Source organism: Salmo trutta, chromosome 24 (assembly GCF_901001165.1).
Source record: "Salmo trutta chromosome 24, fSalTru1.1, whole genome shotgun sequence".
NCBI lineage: Eukaryota > Metazoa > Chordata > Actinopteri > Salmoniformes > Salmonidae > Salmo > Salmo trutta.
In genome coordinates, this window is record NC_042980.1 from 7,301,148 (window position 1) to 7,326,850 (window position 25,703).

General features: G+C 42.7%; 1 protein-coding gene across 4 annotated transcripts in view; it reads left to right on the top strand.

Moving 5' to 3' along the window:
• lrrfip1a (leucine rich repeat (in FLII) interacting protein 1a) overlaps positions 1 to 25,492 on the top strand; it is a 74,198-nt gene extending 48,706 nt beyond the window's left edge. Inside the window, exons 4-15 of one of the 4 annotated variants that reach the window (XM_029710836.1) lie at positions 3,943 to 4,095; positions 4,287 to 4,358; positions 6,096 to 6,266; positions 12,262 to 12,354; positions 12,546 to 12,638; positions 12,909 to 13,001; positions 13,140 to 13,272; positions 21,995 to 22,044; positions 22,367 to 22,484; positions 22,671 to 22,750; positions 22,853 to 22,957; positions 23,775 to 25,492. In XM_029710836.1, the coding sequence (XP_029566696.1) occupies positions 3,943 to 4,095; positions 4,287 to 4,358; positions 6,096 to 6,266; positions 12,262 to 12,354; positions 12,546 to 12,638; positions 12,909 to 13,001; positions 13,140 to 13,272; positions 21,995 to 22,044; positions 22,367 to 22,484; positions 22,671 to 22,750; positions 22,853 to 22,957; positions 23,775 to 23,882 (1,269 nt within the window). In that variant the 3' untranslated portion in view covers positions 23,883 to 25,492. Of the gene's footprint in view, positions 1 to 3,942; positions 4,096 to 4,286; positions 4,359 to 6,095; positions 6,267 to 12,261; positions 12,355 to 12,545; positions 12,639 to 12,908; positions 13,002 to 13,139; positions 13,273 to 13,974; positions 16,846 to 21,994; positions 22,045 to 22,366; positions 22,485 to 22,670; positions 22,751 to 22,852; positions 22,958 to 23,774 lie in introns of those variants that run through there. The other 3 variants (XM_029710833.1, XM_029710834.1, XM_029710835.1) reach the window with 3 other exon arrangements.
• Positions 25,493 to 25,703: the final 211 nt, after the last annotated feature.

Below are 25,703 nucleotides of genomic sequence, written 5' to 3' on the forward strand. Positions count from 1 at the left end.
TACAGAAGGCAGAAAAAGTTATCCATTACTTAGGGCTGTGACAGTAATTCAATAACCGACGGTTATGGATGAACACCGTCATGAAAATAAAATTACTGTCGAAAATATGTAACTTTATTTTCATGTAGATAAACTTTACCTAATAGCGGGAGTGTTTGCTAATGATTATAAGCAATTGTTTTGCTGACTTAGTCTGTCTTTTAAACGTTCTACAGCTCCTCCTCTTTCCAACTGTCCTTTGATGCACAAGCAGCTAATCCGCTACATGCCGGGGGTGTATTTTACTATTGTAAAAGAAAAAGGTTTGGACTTTCTTTTATACAATGCACATTTTCATCGCTTGCTAGTAAATAAATAAATCGCTCTTTTAAAGTTTGGATGTATCTGACTTCATTAATTATTCAACAGCAGTATACAAGGTTGTTCTGGCTCTGAGCCTAAAATGCTCTAATGTTGTCTCAAATGGACAATGCGCCAATCCTCTCCAACCTGGCATGGTATAATTTGACATGGAATCTTTTCTTAATTTATAGACTAATCAACGCTGATCAGGCTCGGTCCTGGCTGATATGCTGCCCTAAGCGAGACCAAAAAAATTGCCGCCTTCCTATCCCTGCCACGTAGAATAGTAGCCTAGGCCAGGGAGTCTGAACATCACAGGATGGCATTGTCTCCCTCAATCTGTGCAATGGCTACTGCTATAGGTTTCAGGCTGCTTACCACTCTCTCCCAAAATACATCATCCAGGAGGATCCTCTTGATGGAGCTGTCCATATTGGCAGACTGTGATATGGCCATATCTTGGAGAGACTGTCAAACATGATGACAACACCACCCCAACGGGTGTTGCTGGACAGCTTCAATGTGGTGCACTTATTCTTCTCAGTTTTCTTGGTGAGGCAGATTCCTGCTATAACTTGATGACCCTTCACATATCTAACCATTTCTTTGGCTCTCTTGTAGAGTGTATCCATTGTTTTCAGTGCCATGATGTCCTTGAGGAGCATATTCAATGCATGAGCAGCACAGCCAATGGGTGTGATGTGAGGGTAGGACTCCTTCACTTTAGACCAAGCAGCCTTCATGTTTGCAGCATTGTCGGTCACCAGTGCAAATACCTTGTGTGGTCCAAGGTCATTGACTGCCTTCAGCTCATCTGCAATGTAGAGACCGGGGTGTCTGTTGTCCTTGTGTCTGTGCTCTTGTAGAATACTGGTTGAGGGGTGGAGATGATGTAGTTAATTATTCCTTGCCTACGAACATTTGACCACCCATCAGAGATCATTGCAATACAGTCTACTTTCTCTATGATTTGCTTGACCTTCACTTGAAATCTGCATCCAGCAAATGAGTAGATAATGCATGTCTGGTTGGAGGGGTATATGCTGTGCGAAGAACATTCAGAAGTCTCTTTCAATAGACATTGCCTGTGAGCGTCAGAGGTGAACCAGTTGCATACACATCTCGAGCAAAACATTCATCAGCATTTCTCTGACTACGTTCCTCCATTGAGTAAAAAAAAAACCTGGAGGAGGACCATGAGCTGTTGCTATCGATAAGGTGTCCAATTCATAATTTAACTCAAATAGAAGTGGAGGGACTTTTGTCAGAGGTTGCTTGTTGTGAGCGCTGAGGGAACTTTATGCACTTGGCCAGATGATTCTGCATCTTTGTTGCATTCTTCACAAATGATTTGGCACAGTATTTGCAAATGTACACAGCTTTTACTTCAACATTAGCTGCAGTGAAATGTCTCCACACATCAGATGGTGCCTGTGGCATTTTCCTGTAAAGATTGTAAAAAATATATACATTTCCATGTACAGATAATAGTTAAACAACTCCTTTTGTAAGATACATGTTTTAAAATGAAACATGTATGGAAACAGGTGAATTAACACACCTCAGCTAGCAGGCTCAAGCAAGCTAAAACCCACATGGTAGCAAAAACTAAGTAGTAGAAATTGTTAAGTTAGAAATGATTTAAACACACTTTGCTGTAGGCTACTATTTACTAGTTAACCAAAAAAATAATGTATGACACCCCACCCAGTATTGTAATATATTCACCCCACCCAGTATTGGAATCAAAACTTACCAGAAAGCATGTAGTCATTGGCTCAGACTGTGTAGTAGTGTGGGCTCAATAGCATCTCATTAGTGTGCAAGAGCTTGAGAATCCACTGTACATGTGATGGAAGAGTGCATTCCATTGAATTGGTGATAGTTTAACCAAAATATGCCACAAGACCTAGAATTGCCTTATGTGTATCCCACAGAAAAAAAGGTTCACTGTAATAAGCTAACTTTTTTGATGAATTTAAGCCCTAGAGTTTGGGGAATTTTGCTCAACTTCCCATGGAACAATTCCCGATATTTACCTGAAGGTTTCCGGCCCTTTGCAGCCTTGCTAGCACTACACAGCTGATTTCAATAACCAACTCATCAAGTTTAGATTATTTGAATAAACCTCTAAATGACACGCATATACAATCTGTCTCAATTTTCTCAAGACTTAAAAATCCTTCTTTAACCAGTCTCTTCCCATTCATCTACACTGATTTTTGAAGTGGATTTAACAAGCAATATCAATAAGGGATCATCGCTTTCACTTGGATTCACCTGGCCAGTTTTTCATGGAGAGAGCAGGTGTTCTTAATGTTTTCTATACTCGGTGTATGTCCATTCAGAAAGTTTCCTAAAGAAACCCGTCTGGTCTCCATCTCTTACATAAGAATCAAACGCTCCTGTCACAATTTAGTGCATGTGGGCTGCTGTGTATACTGTCTGGGATACTCATTACTCTATACAGCTGTAGGCTGATCCTTGTTCCTAGAGTCCGTTTGACACATTCTCAGTTTAGCCATTTATTGTGTGTTCATTCATACATGTGTTTTGGTTGGAAAGAGGCAATATACACAAGTATTTGGCTATACGTGAGTATTGGGCTATATAGAGAGCTCTGTGTTTATGTGCATGTGAGAGAGAAAGTGACCTCCCTGAAATATACCTTGTGGCATTCCGCCCTCTGGTGGGCCACTGTGATGACTGCAGCTTCCTGCGCAGCGCGGCCACCGGCAGTAGCCTGCCCAGAGACCTGGGTCACATGACCATCTCCGATTTATCTGATATGAGTGGGGCGGCACTGCCTTCCCAGAGTCATGGCAGTGTGGTCTCAACTCACACAGAGAGACTGTCTGCTTTCGTGTGGAGTTGGAGGGTAGACCTAGAGAGAGATACTAATGTCTGACTTGGATTGATCCTGGATCATTGTCAAGATGGGAAAGTGCTTTTAGAACTAATGAGATGTCAACACTGGCACTAGTTAATAAAAAATATAAATTGCAATTATATAGCATGCAGTTGGATGGTGTGTTGTAGATTAAACCAAATAGTGTTGTAGAATGGGATAAATGAGACTAACAACAATATGGTGTGTCGTGGACTAGAACTACTTTTGACTAAACTATTTTCCAAGAACTCCTGTAACCAGTATTGATGCTGATTGACAGGCATGGGATGTGAACAATATGACAAACATTGCATGTCTAATACTAAGGACAGTTTTGATATTCCATATGTAGTAATATGTCAGTTGTTGTGACAGATATGAACAATGCAAGGCACTGAAGTTCACAGACCACTCTGACAATTAGGCATGCACTCTTAACTTACCCAGCAATTGTTGTTGCAACAGCATTGAAACTGCTTGTGGTTTATGATTGGATGGAAAGATTGCTGACCGTCCCCAAAGCTTTGGAGGGATAATGTGATTGGCCAAAGTGGAGAAAGGTAAAAATGTGATGGGGAAATTGAGTGCAGACTTATGTCTGCGCTCAATTTCAGTGTTTTTTCCCCATTCCTTGTGAATCCATGGCACTTTGGCCCTTTTAAAGACATGATGTGGCCTCTATTATATCAGTATGTCCCCTTTGTTCCCAGGTGGAGGACAGAGATTTCCTGGAAAAGGGATCTCAATCCGCTTCCACCCGAACGGCAGCTACCCTCGCTTCACTCAGCGGGTCTTCCTCCCGGAGAGGAAGTGGCGAATCGCCGATCACTGGCGACACCGAGACCTCCATACTAGAGATCAAGGTAAGAAAGCCATGGGTGTTCTAGCACCCTCTTCCATCACATCCACTCTTTTAAGAGCCCATCCCTGTACAACACACACTGCTCTGAAGATGTCATTCTCTACCTGTCATTGTGCTCATCACTTCATCTATCGACCCTGTCGCAGCATGCTTCTGTCTCTTTCCTCACCCCTTCCATGTTCTTCACCCCAGGATATTCATGATCTGAAGGATCAGATCCAAGATGTGGAGTCAAAGTACATGCAGAGCCTCAAAGAAGTCAAGGTACAATACTTGACTGACCCACCCCAATGTAAACCAGCCTGCGTCCCTGTTAATGTTCATATGGTTTTAGTCTTCCCTTTCGTAAGCTTTTGAGATGACCAATGATACTACTTTAAGCCCATAATAGTTTTGGACCTCATCAGAATTAACCAATGGTAGGTTTAGACTTTGGTGTTAGTTGTTGAGAGCCTCCTATTAAGCAATGATTAGTCCTAGCGACTGTTTAATGAATGTTTCAGACTTATTTTTTTACCTTTCCCATTTCAACTACAGATAGTTTTAGACTCCTATCTTGCTATTAAATGGTTGCCTGAGGCTGGGACCCCTCTAATTGTAATAGATGCTCTGCGATTTCTGTCTAGTGATGTTTAAAGTCCAGATCAGCAGGATATTTGGCAGTATTAAAACTTGTGGCAAGTGCCAAATTTACAGTGTTCTTGTCAGGCTAGATGGCTTGCCTATCTTTTCCCATATATTTTTCAGCTTCCTTTCAAATCAGTCAACAAGTTATGCCGTCCTGATGTCAAATTCAATAACATTTAGCAGATGCTCTTATCCAGACTAAAATCAAATCAAATGTTATTAGTCACATGTGCTGAATACAACAGTTGTAGACCTTACAGAGAAATGCTTACTTATAAGCCCCTAACCAACAGTGCAGTTTCAAAAAATATGGATAATAAGAGATACAAGTAAGAAGTAATTAAAGAGCAGCAGTAAAAAAAAAATGGAAAACTACAAACAATGCATGCAGGGCAGAATTAGGCCAATATCCACTAATAATAAAAACTCAAAGAGCAATTAAGTTTTGGAAACATCTAAAATACAGTGACCCCCTCTCATATCATTACCAAGCCCTGCAATGCCAAGAGCTGAGCAAAGAAAAGAGTCCCCATCATCCAGCTGGTCCTGGGACTGAGTTCACAAACCTGTTCTACTAACACACTGAAGCCTCAGGACCTCTCTACTCTACAGAGTGACTCTTGGAAAGCCCTTTGATTGGATGTTCTGGTCTGGTCCCTATTTTAACAATCAGAATAAACCAAATTACAACACAGTCAAAACAAAACTACATTTCTTATTGGGAAACACAAGCACAAACACAAAGCAAAATGCAGTGCTATCTGGCCCTAAATCGACAGTACACCATGGCTAAATATTTGACCATGGTTACTGATCAGAACCTTAGAAAAACCTTGACAAAGTACAGGCTCAGTGAGCACAGCCTTGCCATTGAGAAGGGTAGACACAGGAAAACCTGGCTTCCTGTAGAGGAAAGGCTGTGTAACCACTGCACCACAGCAGAACCTGAGACAGAGCTGCATTTCCTGACAAAATGTCAGAAATATAAAACAATTAGTCATTTCCCCAAATTTGAAACCCTTATTCTGCCTGCCATAAGTTGAGGGACAGTGTCTGACAGTCCAATTAACCTGCACATGTCCTCTACTGTATGGCTATTGTTATTGTTGAATGTATGGTTATTCTGACCCTTGGTTATTGTTGTTACTGTTGTCCCGTTGACAATTTTGATTCTCATTTTTATTTCTTTTTTTATATTGTAAATATCCAAAATAAGCTTTGGCAATATGTACATTGTTACGTCATGCCAATAAAGCGAATTGAATTGAATTGAATTGAATTGAGAGGAAAGGGGGAAAGGTATTTATGGGGGTCATAAACCTCACCAACAGGCCAACGTCATGACAACACCAACAGGCATTTCTCTTCCTTTAGGATTCCCTTGTGGAGGTGGAGGAGAAGTACCGCAAGGCCATGGTGTCCAACGCCCAGCTGGACAATGAGAAGAACAACCTGATGTACCAGGTAGATCGGCTGAAGGACTCGCTCATGGAGCTGGAAGAGCTGCTGTCCGAGTCACGCCGCGAGTACGATGGAATGACCAAGGTAAGGGAGAGATGAGGAGGGAGAGATGGAGAGGCAGAGAAAGGATAGGGCCAGATCAAGAGAAATATACAATTACAGTAAGATGAAAGATGGCGGGGAAAGAGGCCAAGTTAGTAGAGTAAGGGGTAGGCTATAGAGGAGGGCGATATTAGGTGAAAACTGGGACTGACATTAGCCAAGTGGTGCATTTTGGAAACTATAGCTGCCTGTGCCAATGGAGGATTATATACATGAACTGTAAAGATATAATTTCCAGGGTTTTTTTCTGGATCGAAAAGGTGCTTAGGTGGTTGGCATGGCAGGGGGTGTGGCAATGGGCATGGTCAGTGTGGCTGAAGTTTAAAGAATATTTTAGATGCCCCCATCTTGGTGGTGTAGAGAATTTATTTGATTTTATTTGTAAGCCACTAAAAATGTCTCTGTGTAACTGAGTGAAATGTTTTAAAGCAAATGAGAAAATGTTTCAGTTTTAAATGTCCAAAATAGCTGTTTTTATCTCAATATCAAATCATTCCTGGGTAACAATTTAAGTACCTATTTTTTTTTCTTTTCTTTTTTTTCAAATAAAACTCAAAGAAACAAAAATGGCTTCTTAGCAAATAGCAATTTCTCAAGCAAGAATATTTCTAGGACTGTCGGAGTGGTGAGGGAAAAACTGAAAAATATGGCATTTGGCAGAGGTTTGGATCTCTATTTCTTATGTTTATTGACTAATTTGCTGCATGTCGATGTCACCATGGAAGGTCAAAACTTCCTCCCACTATAGCAGGCTGAAATTTCAGGTGGTCTTTTCAAACAGCTCTTACACTACAAGGGCATTTTTTTCACATAGTGTGGAAATTGGCCCTTTTTTAAAGCACATTTTATGTGATTCTATATATTCTGCCATGGAACTGAGAGAAATATGTGAAGTTTTAAAGCTAATTTCCTGCAATTCTATGCATTTTGCCATGGCTTTGTTCTTTTGCTCCAAATAATAACAAAATCAATAATGCTAAATTCATAGTTTTTGTAATTTTCAATTCTCCCTGACTGTCTAGCCTTTTATTGGTGATTTGTTAGCTCTCAAAGATTTCTATTATTTTAGAATACTAGCGGCACCCGGTCCATACAGACAGTAAATCATTGGAAATTAATAATTACATTTCATGCAATTTCCCCCCCCCCCCCTGCAAATTAGAAATGTGTTTATCTGTTCAGCTTTTTGGTCTCTGGATATACCAATATTCTCAGCTCCGGAGCATTAAAAAGAAAAAACATCCATAGGCCTATTTCCCGTGGGATCATGGACTCATTATATATATTTATTTATTTATATACATTTACATTTTAGTCATTTAGCAGACGCTCTTATCCAGAGCGACTTACATATACTGCTCAAAAAAATAAAGAACACTTAAACAACACAATGTAACTCCAAGTCAATCACACTTCTGTGAAATCAAACTGTCCACTTAGGAAGCAACACTGAATGACAATAAATTTCACATGCTGTTGTGCAAACGGAATAGACAACAGGTGGAAATTATAGGCAATTAGCAAGACACCCCCAATAAAGGAGTGGTTCTGCAGGTGGGGACCACAGACCACTTCTCAGTTCCTATGCTTCCTGGCTGATGTTTTGGTCACTTTTGAATGCTGGCGGTGCTTTCACTCTAGTGGTAGCATGAGACGGAGTCTACAACCCACACAAGTGGCTCAGGTAGTGCAGCTCATCCAGGATGGCACATCAATGCGAGCTGTGGCAAGAAGGTTTGCTGTGTCTGTCAGCGTAGTGTCCAGAGCATGGAGGCGCTACCAGGAGACAGGCCAGTACATCAGGGGACGTGGAGGAGGCCGTAGGAGGGCAACAACCCAGCAGCAGGACCACTACCTCCGCCTTTGTGCAAGGAGGAGCAGGAGAAGCACTGCCAGAGCCCTGCAAAATGACCTCCAGCAGGCCACAAATGTGCATGTGTCTGCTCAAACGGTCAGAAACAGACTCCATGAGGGTGGTATGAGGGCCCGACGTCCACAGGTGGGGGTTGTGCTTACAGCCCAACACCGTGCAGGACGTTTGGCATTTGCCAGAGAACAAATTCGCCACTGGCGCCCTGTGCTCTTCACAGATGAAAGCAGGTTCACACTGAGCACGTGACAGACGTGACAGAGTCTGGAGACGCCGTGGAGAACGTTCTGCTGCCTGCAACATCCTCCAGCATGACCGGTTTGGCGGTGGGTCAGTCATGGTGTGGGGTGGCATTTCTTTGGGGGGGCCGCACAGCCCTCCATGTGCTCGCCAGAGGTAGCCTGACTGCCATTAGGTACCGAGATGAGATCCTCAGACCCCTTGTGAGACCATATGCTGGTGCGGTTGGCCCTGGGTTCCTCCTAATGCAAGACAATGCTAGACCTCATGTGGCTGGAGTGTGTCAGCAGTTCCTGCAAGAGGAAGGCATTGATGCTATGGACTGGCCCGCCCGTTCCCCAGACCTGAATCCAATTGAGCACATCTGGGACATCATGTCTCGCTCCATCCACCAACGCCACGTTGCACCACAGACTGTCCAGGAGTTGGCGGATGCTTTAGTCTGGGAGGAGATCCCTCAGAAGACCATCCGCCACCTCATCAGGAGCATGCCCAGGCATTGTAGGGAGGTCATACAGGCACGTGGAGGCCACACACACACTGCTGAGCCTCATTTTGACTTGTTTTAAGGACATTACATCAAAATTGGATCAGCCTGTAGTGTGGTTTTTCACTTTCATTTTGAGTGTGACTCCAAATCCAGACCTCCATGGGTTAATACATTGGATTTCCATTGCTTATTTTTGTGTGATTTTGTTGTCAGCACATTCAACTATGTAAAGAAAAAAGTATTTAATAAGATTATTTCTTTCATTCAGATCTAGGATGTGTTGTTTAAATGTTCCCTTTATTTTTTATATATATATATATATATATATATATATATATATATATATATATAATTCATGCCAATCACTGGTTTAGGTATTGCATATCAACATATCTTTATCATGCATTCCTGCTCGGACATGTTGGATTAATTTTTTTCTTGAACAAAACATTTGAAACCCTCCTACAGTTTTTTTTTTTTGTAAGTTTTTTTTATTACTTTTATATATGCCCAGCTGCTCTTCAGCTCACAGACAGATGGCCGGACATTCTCTTGCAGAATTCATGGTTCCTTTTTATTAAGGCAAGTTGTCCAGGTCCTGAGGCAGCAAAGTATCCCCAAACCATCACACTACCACCACCATGCTTGACCGTTGGTATGAGGCTCTTACTGTGAAATGCAGTGTTTGGTTTTCACCAGACATAATGGGACCCATCTCATCCAAAAACTTGACCCAAGTTTGCCAAAACGTACCTGGAAGCACCTGGATGATCATCAAGACTCTTAGAAGAATGTTCTTTTTTCAGATGAGTCAAAAATATAACTTTTTGGATGACCTGGGTCCCATTTAAGCCTGTCGAAAACCAAATACTGCATTATACAGAACATTAAGAACACTTGCTCTGTCCATGACAGACTGACCAAGTGAATCCAGGTGAAAGCTATGATCCCTTATTGATGTCACTTGTTATATCCACTTCAATCAGTGTAGATGGAGACAGGTAAAAAAAAAAAATTAAGTTGAGAAATGGATTGTGGATGTGTGCCATTCAGAGGGTGAGTGGGCAAGACAAAAGATTTAAGTGCCTTTGAACGGAGTATGGTAGTAGGTGCCAGGCACACCGGTTTGTGTCAAGAACTGCAATGCTGCTGGGATTTTCACGCTCAACAGTTTCCCGTGTGTCTCAAGAATGGTCTACCATCCAAAAGACATCCAGCCAACTTGACACAACTGTGGGACGCATTGGAGTCAACATGGACCAACATCCCTGTGGAATGATTTCAACACCTTGTAGATTCCCTGCCCTAACGAATTAAGGCTGTTCTGAGGGCAAAAGTTGGAGCTGCAACCAATGTTCCCTCTAAGCTGTGCAGTAGCCCGAGACTGCTGGGCAGCTCCCCAGGACTCAGAGCACAGAAGACATGTTAGCCCACAGAGAGAAGCACGAGATTGAACTTGAAGGTCCCCAAGAACACAGTGGACTCCATCATTCTTAAATGGAAGAAGTTTCGAACCACCAAGATTCTTCCTAGAACTGACTGCCTGGCCAAACTGAGCAATCGGGGGAGAAGGGCCTTGGTCAGGGAGGTGACCAAGAACCTGATGCTCACTCTGACAGAGCTCCAGAGTTCCTCTGTGGAGATGACAGAACCTTCCAGAAGGACAACAATCTCTGCAGCACTGCACCAATCAGGCTTTTACGGTAGAGTGGCCAGACGGAAGCCACTCATGTCACATGGTAGCCCGCTTGGAGTTTGCCAAAAGGCACCTAAAGACTCTCAGACCATGAGAAACAAGATTATCTGGTCTGATCCATCCCTACAGTGAAGCGTGGTGGTGGCAGCATCATGCTGTGAGGTTGTTTTTCAGCAGCAGGGACTGGGAGCCTAGTCAAGATCGAGGGGAAAGATGAATGGAGCACAGTAGAGATACTTGATTAAAACCTGCTTCAGAGCTTTCAGGACCTCAGACTGGGGTGAAGGTTCACCTTCCAACAGAACAACGACCCTAAGCACACAGCCAAGACAACGCAGGAATGGCTTTGAGACAATTCTCAATGTCCTTAAGTGGCCCAACCAGAGCCCGGACTTGAACCCGATCGAACATCTCTGGAGAGACCTGACAGAGTTTTAGAGGATCTGCAGAGAAGAATGGGAGAAATTCCCCAAATACAGGTTTGTCAAGCTTGTAGTGTCATACCCAAGAAGACTTGAGGCTGTAATCGCTGCCAAATGTGCTTTAACAAAGTACTGAGTAAAGGGTGTGAATACTTATGTAAATGTGATATTTCCTTTTTTTATACACACTCACACACTTGTATGTAGGTTGAAGGGAAAAAAACTTGAACACATTTTAGAATACGGCTGTAACAAAATGTGGAAAAAGTGAAGGGGTCTGAATACTTTCCGAATGCACTATATACACACAGATACAAAAGTATGTGGACACCCCTTCAAATTAGTGGATTTGGATGTTTCAGCTACACCTGTTGCTGACAGGTGTATAACATCGAGCACACAGACATACAGTTTCCATAGACAAACACTGGCAGTAGAATGGCCTTACTGAAGAGCTCAGTGATTTTCAACGTGGCACCGTCATAGGATAGTAGGCCACACAAGCTCACAGAACAGGACCGCCTAGCGTGTAAAAATTGTCTGTCCTTGGTTGCAACACTCACTACAGAGTTCCAAATTAACTCTGGAAGCCGCATCAGAACTTTGTCGGAAGCTTCATGAAATGGGTTTCCATGTCCGAGCAGCTGCACACAAGCCTAGGATCACCATGCGCAATGCCAAGCGTCGGCTGAAGTGGTGTAATGCCTGACCTCAGTAATACTCTTGTGGCTGAAGGGAAGCAATTCCCCTTAACAATGTTCTAACATCTAGTGGAAAGCCTTCACAGAAGATTGGAGGCTGTTATAGCAGCAAAGAGTCTGTAATAAGCCCTTTTGTGGGGAAAAACGATTGGCTGTGCCTGGCTCCCCAGTGAGTCGGCCTAGCTCCCAAGTGGGTGGGTCTATGTCCTCCCAGGCCCACCCATGTCTACACCCCTGCTCAGTCATGGGAAATCCATAGATTAGGGCCTAATGAATTTATTTAAATTGACTAATTTCCTTATTAAATGTAACTCAGCAAAATCTTTGAAATTGTTGCATGTTGCGTTGTTTATATTTTTGTTCAGTGTGTATATATTACGCTGTTTGGATTTAGGCGATCCAACAACAACAAAAAATGCTTAGGCGGTCCGACCAAGGATTTGTATGGCCGACAAATCCCTAAATTCATAGTGTACAACACCCTTTATCCAAATTGATTTAATCCACAACTAATGTAGCTAGTGTGACTTCCAACATCTCCTCTGTCATCTCTCCCAGGACTTTGAGCGTGAGAAACATGCCTACGGCGTGCTCCAGTTCCAGTTCAACGTGATGAAAGAAACGCTAAAACAGAGCGAGGAGTTACTAACGGTGAGTCCTCCAAGGAATACCCCAAGCTTGTCAGATCAGCCAAAACGACCTCAACTGCCACCTTTCAGTTTTCTTATTTCTGAATTTCCCGGTCTCCTTACTTGCATGCTGATCTTCTACTGTTTTCACTCCTCTCCCGCACACTCTCCCTCTCTCCTATTTGTTCCATCTTCTGCTTTTCTACTGTCCAGGAGATCTGTCAGTTGCGTCTCAAGCAGGACAGCTTTGTTAGGGAAATATCTGACCTGCAGGAAACAGTAGAGTGGAAGGATAAAAAGATTGGGGTATGCCCTGTGAACTCTGATCCATTCACTTTGTTAGTACATTTGGTGTATGCATGTGTAAACCCCCACACACAATTGTGATATGTGCACCTGTGTTGTGGTCTTAAAATACACTTATTCACTTATGCAGAGAAGTTAACTTTAGCCAAGTGCATGAATACTTGAAACTATATACTGTACCCTCACTTTCTGTATGCTCACTTTCACTTCCTTCACCCATATCACTCCTTTGTTCTTCACCTCCTCCTCACCACTGGGGGCACTGCTCAGGCCTTAGAGCAACAAAAGGAGTATTTGGACGCCGTCAAAAATGAGCGAGATGAGCTCAGGGATGAGCTGGTCCAGCTGAAAGATATTCTGAAGGTACTTTGTCATCTCATGGGAGTCGGAGCTCTGAATATGCAACAGTGGCCCCTGAAACAGGGTTTATCAATTGCAGCTATAATTTATTGTTGTGAGACCCAAAAGCATATCATCAGTCTGTGTTCATGTCCTACCCAGAAACATGGAATTGTCCTCGGAACTGACCTGACCACCAATGGGGAAAAGGTGGAGGTGGTAACTGAAAGGCCAGCTTCTCAATTGGCTCAGGTCTCCCAGATATCACCCAAGGAAGGGGGGAACATCATGCTCGGTAAGCACCATTACTGGACAAATATCGCCATATGTTATCTTTTGCTTACCTCATAGCTTTGCCAAATTATAGCTAACTTGAATACTTAAATCATGCCCACAACCAATCTAATGCAAACCTGTATACGTAACATGAGTTTAGTTGACTGACACAATTTTTGGGGGACTTCTGCGACTAACTTGTAAGCTTTCACTGCTGATTCTCCTCCCAACCCATTGCAACCCCTACACCTGATTGATTTGAATTAATCCATCTGAACCATGATTTAAAGCACATGGCGTAAACACCCTTGTTTTGGTATCCTACACAGTGGTTTCATTTTGAAATGGTCATAAGGCTGTCTGATTTGTGGAAGTGAGCGTGACCCCAAAGCAATATAACACCACAGCAGACATTTCAGAGTTTAAAAGATTTGCAGCTTGCCAAAGTTTGAGGCCCAAAGGTGCCTCTGACCTACTCTGCTTTGACAATTCATCTACTTTGAAGAGCTTTGTTTTTGTGATCTCCTCCTATTCTTCCCTTTCTTTCTTCTCTTCCTTTTTGGTTAGATTTTGGCCAAATTCTTTACAAATTCTGCTTTGCGGTAATTGGCCCAGCTTCAACTGACAGATCTTGATCATCAGAAAAATGACAATACTTGAAACACCAGACCACAGTGTTTGGCCTGTATCACCCTTACGTTGTCCCCTCATGATCTCTTAGGCAGAGCTCAGGATATGGAATTGGGAAGTAGAGGAGATAAGATGGTGGATCCAGGAATGTCCAGGCAGCAAGTGGAAACACATGAGGCGGTTCAAGAGAACCATCTGACCTCGCCCACTTCCTGTAGCCTCGCTGGTGTTTCTGAAACCGAAACATCTATGGAGGCTCGGCCATGCTCGCCCAAATTGGGGGATGAGGTTGAGCTTGAATGCAGTAATGACAACAAAGACTCTGACAATGGCATACCGGTAGTAGAGGTCAAGCATGGACCGGTTTGCGATTCTGAGGTAATTGTGGTTGTAACAGTTCCTGAGGAAGAGCTTACAGAAGAGGGGGAGGGATACAAACCAGCAGGCATAGAGGGGACAATGCAAGGGAGAGTAGAGGCCACAAACAAATGGGAAATGGGAATAAAAAATGACAAGGCAGATGATATGGAGACCAAAGTCACCAAGAGTAGTGATCACACAAAAGAGCCTACCTCAGAATATGGTGCATTAGCTGAACAAGATAATATAGCATTGAGGAAAGAGGTTGTGAAAAGTATAGACTCATGTCCTCAGCTTAGGGAAACCATTGAGGACACCATACAAAATGGCACACAGATTAGCCCAGGGACTGACCATGATACTAGTAAGAGCGCAATAAAATCAGAATGTAAGCCTCAACCTAAGCTTCAGAAAACTGACACTCAGCCACAGGCCCAAGGAGGCAAGAAGAAGAAGAAGAAAGGCAAGAAGGGAGAGAGACAAGGTGATGAAAATCAGGAAGACTATAAGAAGAGCACAACAGAAAAGGGTGTAGTCTCCATGAAAAATAGCACACAGATTCCCAAAAGTACAAACCTTGATACTACTAAGAGCCCAGTCGAATCAAAGCCTGAGCTTCAGAAAACAAAAAAGGCTGAAGTGTTGCCAGAGGCCACTGATATGCAGCCACAGGCCCGAGGAGGCAAAAAGAAGAAGAAAGGCAAGAAGAAGGGAGAGACACAAGGTGATGAAAACCAGGGAGACAATAAGAAGAGCAAAACAGAAAAGGATGTGGACTCAATCTCAACAGATAAGGAGCCAGTAGTGGAGGACGTTATCACAATAGAGACACAGGAGCTTCTAGAGGAGGGGACCGGTAGTTCACCAAATCGAGAACTCCAAAGCCCTAAAGGTAAAGCACAAACCATAGCTGAGGGAGGGACCCTGATGGAAGAACAACAACTAGCAGAGGGCCGAGTAGAGGTTAAGAGTGAGGAGCCTCCCATTGAAACCCCAGAAGTATCTCTGACTGACCAAGCCAAGAGTGAGGAAGTTGTCAAAAAGGACAAACAAAAACCTTCCCAGAAATCAGAAGGCCAGATATCAGTATTATGCCATGAGTGTGACATTGGTATTGTGGATCCTGTTGACCAGCAATGTATAACCAATTGTATAACCAGTGCTGATAACCCTAAAGAGAAATTAGAATCCACAACAAATAGTGGTACCCAAAAAGACGAGTCAGGGTACACAACCAACCCTGATAACTTTGTAGACTGCCTGAACTCTTCAGCTGACCCGAAATGTCCATTGGACTTGAAAGAGTCCACTGCTGGGAATTCAAACAACATCAAAGAAGAAGATGCAATCAAGGTCTCAGTTGATGAGGCTCAAACAATCCAAGACACAAAGGAAGAGGGAATTAACTTTCACAGTCGCATAGTTCAAAGACCGGCGCTCGAGAAGAGCATGGTACCTGAAGACCTTATCGCCAATGATGGTGTCATTACTCACCCAGAGCATGTTACTGAAAATGCCATAAAATACCTCACAGTGGCAGGTCAGGATGAACAAAATGGGAGCCCAGATGAGTGTAAAAATGCTCTTGTACATAAAGATATTTCCATAGCATTGCCAGCAAATGTAGATAAATGCAAAAATGTATCAGGAGAGAACTGTGGCACATCGCTCGACAGCAACTGCCCTGCTGCTGAGACCATAAGACAGCCTGAACAGTTGATGGATCTACCTGGTTGTCCAGTCGCTGACAAGCACTTAGATGAAAACAACGAGCCAGTAACACTTGATGAAGAAAAGGCCTCAAATGTAGGGATCTCCACAGAGACCAAGCTGAATGATACAGAAACACGACTACAGGACCCTGTAAAAGAAACTCCGGAGACAATTGACTTTTTTAGGGAACAGTGCTACAAAGAAAGCAAACTATGCACTATGGTGGCCGAAGCAGAAGAGCAAGACGATCCCATTGAGGCCAAGCTGGAGGATAACAAGGTACCTGGACCCAGTGAGCAGGGGAATGATGAGGGGGACGATGATATCGATGAGGGTCAATCGTTTGACTTTAACGACCTAGATTCGGTGGTTTCTGCAAATGTGTTTCCAGTAACATCCCAAGAGGTCAGCCAGGAGGTGAGAATGATGGAAGGCAACAAAATGGAGGTAGAGCCAGGTAAAGAGAAGGCAATCAAGGAAGAGGAAGACTGGGACAAGTCAACAGGAAAACCGCAGGGCACAGTAGAGGGAGTTAGCACAATAGTGGCAAAGCAGCCACTTGAACAAGGGTCAGATAGTGCACCAGAATAGCTCCGAAGCCATGAAGAAAAAGCACAAATCAGAGTGCCAATGAAGAACAACAACTAATGACTTATTTGTGTAATATACGAACAGAAAGACATTGCAGAGGGAGTGTGTGTGACTGAACAACAATGTGTAGGTGAGAGTGAGAGGCTGCAGATTGCAACAGAGGTAGGGGCTTTGCCAGTAGAGGGGGAAGAGGAAAATCCCGTATGGGTCAAAGCAGGGTAGAAGAGAGCGTAGTCGAAGTACATATTCAGCAGGGGGTGACGGAGCAATCTAGGTCAGGCTCGAAAAAGGGCAGTAAGAAAGGAAAAGGCAAGGGGAAAGTGGACTGACGAACGACCTTGTTTAGGTCTGCCCTCAATAGGAACAACTGCAAATATTTATGATAGGAATTGCAGAGTTTGAACTGCTGCAGCCGAACCACCTTCAATTCAAATGAATTCCAAAGCAATCAGAGAGATGTGTGTGGGTATTTTAGCTCATTTCGATTAACCCTTTACACTCGTACCCGTATACAGGTTGAAAATGGCAGAATTGGGCACTAATAAGCACCTAAATTGGGCTGCACAGTAACATGCTATACATGACGTCAGAGCTCTGGCTCTGCGCTGCACAGCGCTGTATGGGGTTTGACGAACAGCCGTTCTGAACTTGAGCACGGTGCGTGACAAGAAGTTTCCCCCATTCCTCCCAGTAATTGGGCAACTTTTGTACCATTTTGGTTGTCTGAGTGAGGGAAAAGCTCTAAATTAAGATGACTATGTATTTTGAAAGATGAGACGTTGAGGTTTATTAACGCTTTGGTATCATACAAGCAAGCCAAACACCCGAGTCCAAATTTGAACTTCAAATTCATAAAACTCATGTCATATACAGTGTCAATGTTTATGATCACTATGTTTGATGTACAGTTGCAAGATGACATGGCGTTATACCCTGGGCTGTCCTGAACAGAATGAGCTTATGTTAATTGTGAAGCAAATTTGCCAGGGCACACGCACCTTAATTCAGTCATGACTCCTTTCTACGTGCACCAAAGTTTCTCTGAATTGCCTTGTGAAAGCCTAACACTGTAAGATTGTATTTTATAACTTAGCTTGTGTGATGGCGGGGATGAAGTGTTGTGTTCCAAATGAAACAACTACAAGTGTGCTTGCTCTAGTTCCTCAACGGCATAGCTAGGAGAGCTCCAAAAAGTACCTTATAGTTGAAGACTCGTCTTTGTGTCATAAAAGTGCATTGGAAATTGCTTAGGAACTGTGCACACTTTGGAGAGGTGTATGGCCAAATCAAATCAAATTTTATTTGTCACATACACATGGTTAGCAGATGTTAATGCGAGTGTAGTGAAATGCTTGTGCTTCTAGTTCTGACCATGCAGTAATGGAGACACCAGTTAGTCCTCTCACTCAAACCCTTGTCATTTTTTTGGTCTTATGTTGCACCTACCCCACATTCTCCAGGAATAGTCTTATGCTACTGAATTTGTTAACAAATGCGGCGTAAAGTACAGTAAATGTAAAATGCACATAAAATCTGGGTAATGTTAGGATTCAGTACTGTCAGGTGAACAGTTGTGTACTCACCTTTGGTCTAATAATTGTCCCATCTCCAAACTTTTCATTTTCAATTGCTACCATGGTTATGCATATGATTTTCATTTTTCTTCTGTAAGAAACCTTTCAATTTATCCCTATCCATATAAGGCCAATTCCCACGAGTGTAAAGGGTTACACTATTTTTTTTTAGGTGAAATGCTGTGCAGAATCCTCTATAATTTTGTTGAGATTTTGTTCTATATTATCTTGAATAGATATTAATGTGCATGACATCCTGTTGATCAACATGGGTAGAATGATGTTGAGTAGACGATATTGCAGCGGATTATGTATTTATTTTGTTATTTCTTTGAACTATGCTTATGTCCCTGTATTATTGTCCTTTATATTATGCGTTTTCCTATGTGAAATGCACCATTAGCGTTTTCCAGATGTTTTTTTGCTTAAGTGCTTTGGGAAGTTGACTATAAAATGGGATGGGATGGGTAATCTTACCATGCAGACTTTTCCCCCAAGTAAGCAGTAACTCAACTGATACAACTAAGAAAGCTAGTTGTAGTAGTTGATAAGTTGGATCCATCAGGTGTGTTACTGCTTGCCTGGAACACATTGGCCCTGGCAGGGTACATTTCCCATACTCTCATATAAGCACCTATATAATGTAATAATATTGATTGATTGATTTTGAATGACTTTATTTTATTTTAATTTTTTTGTATCTATTCAAAGGACGGTGTTACATCGAAATGCATGATAAAGCATCTATATATTGTGTAATTACCAAGAGAAACAAATACTGTAGCAATTAATTGCACATTTATTGTAATACCTTTCATCTTCACAATGTCAAAATGTTACCCAGAACTAAAAAATATTTACTGGCTTTGGTGGTATAGGTAGGAAAAAGCGTTTGATGAAGAAAAAAACTAACAGATGGAATTGTTTCAAGTCTCTCATGCCATAAAATAATTGGCTGAAACAATCTCCTTGTTACAAGTCAATTCCATGTAGGCTGTGTCAGGTGAAATCCAAGCCCTGGGCTATTACTGTATGTGCAAACTGTAAAATTGCATTGTGTTTAGTATACAGTGCATTCGGAAAGCATTCAGACCCCTTTTATTTTTTCCACATTTTGTTACGTTACAGCCTTATTCTAAAATGGATTAAATTGTTTTTTTCCCTCCTCAATCTACATACAATACCCCATAATGACAAAGCAAAAACATTTTTTTCAGAAATGTTTGCAAATGTATTAAAATAAAAAACTGAAATCACATTTACATAAGTATTTAGACCCTTTACTCAGTACTTTGTTGAAGTACCTTTGGCAGCGATTACAGCCTTGAGTATTCTTGGGTATGACGCTACAAGCTTAGCACACCTGTATTTGGGGAGTTTCTCCCATTCTTCTCTGCAGATCCTCTCAAGCTCTGTCAGGTTGGATGGGGGAGCGCTGTGTCGTGGAAATTCTAATCAATAATGAGGAGAGACAAGATCAATCACCAATCAGGATATTACTTTATTAAAAACGTATTAATAACATAGATTAATTATTGCAATAATGAAGCTGGTCGACGACCCACCCGTAGGTCCAACGAGCAGATTTGATCCACAGCATTTTATAGCAAAGTACATCCTGAATGTTCATGACAAACAACAGATGTATGGAATGGGTCACAAGGTTAGGATCTGTATGAACGATACTAATAATTTACTGCAGGCAGTATCTGCTGTAAAGACTGTTCTCATTGTGTAGAAACCCATACCCGAGCCATCTCTCCCTGGTACCTTCCAGTCAAACCATAGCCATCTCCCTCACATGAATGGAATGTACCTAAGGCATTGTAAATCTACTGGAAGCATTTAGCCCCAGAGGCCCAATTTTAGAAGACCACGTACAGATGAGTGTTCCAAAAACCCCATTCTACTCCAGAAAACAACCATTTGATGCAATAACAGCATTATATCATAATCTTGTAATTTTCGCTATCAGTCGCTGCACAGGTATTTTCTGGTCTCTCCAGAGATGTTCAAGTCTGGGCTCTGGCTGGGTCACTCAAGGACATTCAGAGACTTGTCCCGAAGCCGCTCCTGGTTGTGTGCTTAGGGTTGTTGTCCTGTTGCAAGGTGAACCTTCGCCCCAGTTTGAGGTCCTGAGAGCTCTGGAGCAGGTTCTCATAAAGTATCTCTCTGTACTTTGCTCCGTTCATCTTTCCCTCGATCCTCACTAGTCTCCCAGTCCCTGCCGCTGAAAAACATCCCCACAGCCTGACGCTGCCACCACCATGCTTAACCCTATGGATGGTGTCAGGTTTCCTCCAGACGTGGTGCTTGGCATTCAGGCCAAAGAGTTCAATCTTGGTTTCATCAGACCAGAGAATCTTGTTTCTCATGGTGTGAGAGTCTTTAGGTGCCTTTTGGCAACTCCAAGCTGGCTGTCATGTGCCTTTTTACTGAGGAATGGCTTCCGTCTGGCCACTCCACCATATAGGCCTGATTGGTGGAGTGCTGCAGAGATGGTTGTCCTTCTGGAAGGTTCTCCATAGAGGAACACTGACAAGCTCCAGAGTGCCCATCGGGTTCTTTGTCACCTCCCTGACCAAGGCCCTTCTCCCCCATTGCTCAGTTTGGCCAGGCGGCCAGCTCTAGGGTCTTGGTGGTCCCAAACTTCTTCCATTTAAGAATGATGGAGACCACTGTGTTCTTGGCAACCTTCAATGCTGCAGACATTTTTTGGTACCCTTCCCCAGATCTGTGACTAAACACAATCCTGTTTTGGAGCTCTACGGACAATTCCTTCAACCTCATGGTTTGATTTTTACTCTGACATGTGCTGTCAACTGTGGGACCTTATATAGACAGGTGTGTGCCGTTCCAAATAAGGTGCAATCATTGAATTTGCCACAGGTGGACTCCAAACAAGTTGTAGTAGCATTTCACGGATGATCAATCGAAACAGGATGCACCGGAGCTCAATTTCGATTATCATAGCGAAGGGTCTGAATACTTATGTAAATAAGGTATTACTGTTATTTTTCATTAATTTGCTAAAATTTCTAAACCTATTTTCGCTTTGTCATTATGGGGTATTGTTTGTCGATTTGATGAGGGCAACATTTTTAAAAATCAATTTTAGAATAACATAATAAAATGTGGAGAAAGTCAAGGGGTCTGAAACTTTCCGAAGGCACTGTATGCCATGTCTGCTGAATTCATATAATGATATGACTGCTAGACAAGTCGTACACAGTGTAAGAATATGACTCCTTTGTTAATCTCTGGTCTAAATGTTTCTTTATGTGCACTTTTTGTAAGGAAATACCTTGACAGTTTTCCTTAATGAATAAAGTAAGTCATTACCAGCTTTGAGAAAGGAACTGTAGTACTTACGCATTATAGTATAATATGTAGTGGTGTCTGCCTGTCATTGACGCACAAGCAAATCTCTTATGTTTGTCTTCCATCATCCATTCGCTGTTTAGCATAAAAATGCCCTAGAGGTTGAGTGTCCTCTCCACAGTTTCTGCATGCTAACCATAGCCCCACCCCTCACATATCCTCTCCCAATGGACACCTGCTCCATTGCATGCATCAAGGGACTCTAAACTCCTCCCACTCTGACTCAGCCCCTCCCTGTCCATGTACTTGGCTCCTCCCACCCCTGGTATGTCAACATTGGTTTTACAAGATGTTCTTATGATTGTTCTTGCGTGAACGTAATGCAATTGTGTAATAATTGGTTTGTAGATACTTACTCAAAGTTATACCGATAATTGTGAGAAGTTCTGTGAGACTTTTAATGTACATTTAATGTGAGACTGATCCTGTACTGTAAGCAGTTGTCCAACATTTTCTGTAATACTGAAGTGAATCTGCCTGTGTTTCTTTCAGAGATCCGCTTGAGGAAGCTGGTTGACGAGAGGGAGAACTTGATAGGACAGGTGAGGAAGGACATCCATCCATAGTCTGTCTGGGTCACCTGTTACGTTAGCTGAACTCCCCAACTGAATTGGCTACGTTTGTGTTGCTGCTATTTCTTGTTGTTTTTATACGGCTGCAACTTTTCTCAATCTGAATCTGTAGGACCTAAAATGAACTTGCTGCAGCTAAATTGTGTAGAGTTTAACTAACATTAAATCATGCTTGGTTGAAATGATAGGCCGATAAACTGAGGTGCATGGTTGACTGGACTAAATTGTGAAGTCACTCACTTACATACAGACAGATGTTTTAACTATGTTCTGAATGTGGTCCTCCCTATAGGTGAAGAAACTGAAGGCCCAAGTAGAGCAAAAGAAACTGAGGAACGGGACTGAGGGCTCCAGCCCAGAGGGTGAGGTTCTGAAGAACGGCACAGACCCCCACATACAAGACCTGCAGAGTAAGATCCACAGCTCAATGCAGGCTTTTTGGTTCCTTGGCATCTGACACACACCTGAAATGTTGTGACCTATGAAATGAATAACTCAAGACACAAATTAATGTTAGTCCTAACAATGCTATTTCCATAGCATTCATATGCCGCACATCAGATCTTGTTTTCTCCCCCCCACCCCCACATTTGCAGGAGATGCTAGCAGGCAACTTAGTGACCTGAAGTTCAAACTTGTCAAATCAGAGCAGGAGGTGACCGCTTTGGAACAGAATGTAAGTGTACTGTCATTAACCTGGTTGATTGCAGAGCGATAATCATCACAGGTAGTTACTAATTAATTTGACTTATTGGCTGAGATTCTCACCAATCTGCAGGTTACCAGGCTCGAGGGTCAGGTGACCCGCTACAAGGGTGTGTCAGAGAATGCCGAGAAAGTGGAAGACGAGTTGAAGGCTGAGAAACGCAAGCTGCAGAGAGAGGTATGGCCCCCAGCTGTCAGTCATGTGGCTTGAATCAAGCTGCTATGCAGAGACCAGATGTCAGGGGCCTACAATCTTCAGAACATTGCTTCTGATGTAACAGATGTTAATTGTACTCTCCTTGCGTTGTTTAGTTCAAAGAAATCACCCCAGCCAATGGTCCCAGTTAAGCATTATTTATTATCTGTGATTTAAATAGGAAACAACATGTTAGTTGTGCAGGGCTTAATGATGTTGATGGCTGTCGATGGTAAAATCTGTAGCATGAAAACTGTTAGCAGTGAGCTTATGTAACCATTACATCGGTGCATGCTAGCTAACACACTCATATTCCAAAGCACATCCCGGAAAGCCCCTTAATCCCTGACAGGTACCATATACCCACACATGTATAATTCAGGAATGTACAGCAAACTGGTACACATTGTAAAATAGAATACAGTATTCAGAACGTGACCTACCCCTTGCATCACGTTTTCATACTGGGGAGACCTGACAGTCGCGATCTCCCCCTATCTGCAAGTGGTGGCAATAACACGCCTTATTGTCAACGGAATGGAACCAACCAATAAAAGTGCTTGAACATTAAATACACATTTCTTTAGAGGCAAGCGGAAACATAACCAACCCTGTTACACACACATTTGGGAGACGGTGAAGTAAGGGAATTGGGCTGTAAGGTACAACATTTATTGTTTTTTTTTTTACAAAAACATTGGAACAGTGTTACTAATTCATTGTTGATCTTGAATAATAGCGTCTTCGATTTAAAGTTAATGATTGATCTTTGTGCCTTCTGTTCCTTCCTTTATGGCAGTTGCGGTCAACGCTGGATAAGATAGACGAACTTGAGTCGAACAACAGCCACCTCTCTAAGCGGCTGGACAAGATGAAGGCCAATCGCACCACGGCACCGACTCCCTAACGATGACCTGCCAGCATAATTCCGACCCTATCCTATTTGTCCACTAATGGCTGCCTACGTAGGACGGAAGTGGAGTGTCCGACCTTGCACTGGGCTCTCCTCTCCATCTGCCTCGCAACCTTATGAAAAGAACCTTGAGAAATTTGAGAGATCCTAATCGCTGAAGCGCTCAACACACAAAAATGCGCAATGTGCCATTTTCTTCATGTCGTTGTTTTTTCCAATGATGAGAATTCTTCATAGGTATATATGACACAGTAAATGACACCCAGAATGCCCCTACCAAGCACTACTTGGCTGGGAAAGAGGAAGTCTGTGTGCCTCACTTCCTCTACCAGGGGGTGGCGCTGCTCTGCACCAGAGAATTGTAGGAAATGTGGCGCTACAGGGGGCGACTTGGACCGCAACTGGCTGCTTGGGCTACATGGCGGTCCTATCCACCCCACATCCCCAGTGTACAGACTAATACTGAATGTCCCTCTGTCCGGAACCACCCACCTCCTCACTCAACCCCCTATGTCCACATTTACTAAACCGAGAGGACCGAGAGGACATGGCCTGAAGTCTCAATGGACTGAACTGGGTTAACATGGTGTGCTGTGTATATGAGAGCATTTATTTTGTGTGCACGTGTATAATTTTATTTTTTTATTCCGCTCTTATACCCTGCATTTCTCTCATCTGTGTCCTAAAGCCAAAGTATGAGCACATTTTACCGTGGTTGGGTGTGTATGTTTGTTACCTGTTGTGTCTCAAGTCCAAGGGCGTGTGTAGTCTAAAGGCCATGGAAAGTTGCATCCCACTTTCCCAGGCTATACACCGTCTCTATTACCACAATCAATATAATCATTGTCACACAGAATGTATTTACATGCCGACGTGATTTCACCCATTTTTCTAACTCAGATTCATATATTTATTTTTGTTGACAGATTTGTCTTTGAATGTACCCAGGTCATGATCATTAGGCACCAAACAAGAAATTGTAAAACAGGGAGGGACTGCCTGAAATTGTCCAATAAAATACGCTCATTTTCATTTTCCGTTGTATTCCTTTTGCTACAGTTCCCTAATGAACAGGACAGTTGTTAGGTCCTAAACGGCTTGACAAAACGAATTCACCAATCTACTACAGCCACAGCTTTGAGTTAGGCTCAGAGCAGCCAATGACAGATCTGTGACAATCTGGTAGAGCCCCATTGAAGTTTGTCTCAGGGAAGATCTCAATTGCATACTCCTTGCATCCTCTCTCCTCAAAACCCATTTGATGAAAAAGCCAGAGGTCCCTCCCCTCTGGCCTCTTCCAATGGGTTTTAAGGAGGCGAGGAGTATGCAATTGAAATTCTCCCTCAGTCTCGAGCAATAAAGTCACTGGTTGGTCTGCCACCTCACATACTCTTGCTTGTTGAGACATGCTAGTGCTGATGATACTTATGGTGATGAAAAAGACTACATAAAATGGGGAAGGGAACGTTGGTAGGAGACCCCCTCAAACACACACACACACACACACTAGGGAGATGCTGCTTCACTGTTTACAAAGCTTTAAAATGTTTGTAAGGAGACTTTAAGGAATTGTAATATTTGTGCAATAAAATGTCCAACCATGCTGTACCGGCAGCTGAGAGTCTAAATAATTGACCTCCAATAGATGATTGCTGTGCCCACTCTCAATTTTAGTTCTTTCCACAAGTACAAGGATCAAATTCTTCCCATATTCAATGACATTCAACATGAAGGAAGGTGAAATAGAATTTCTGATTAACTGGCTCACTTACACACATTCATAGAGGCTTCTTTAATCTAAGGTCCATGGTGTCT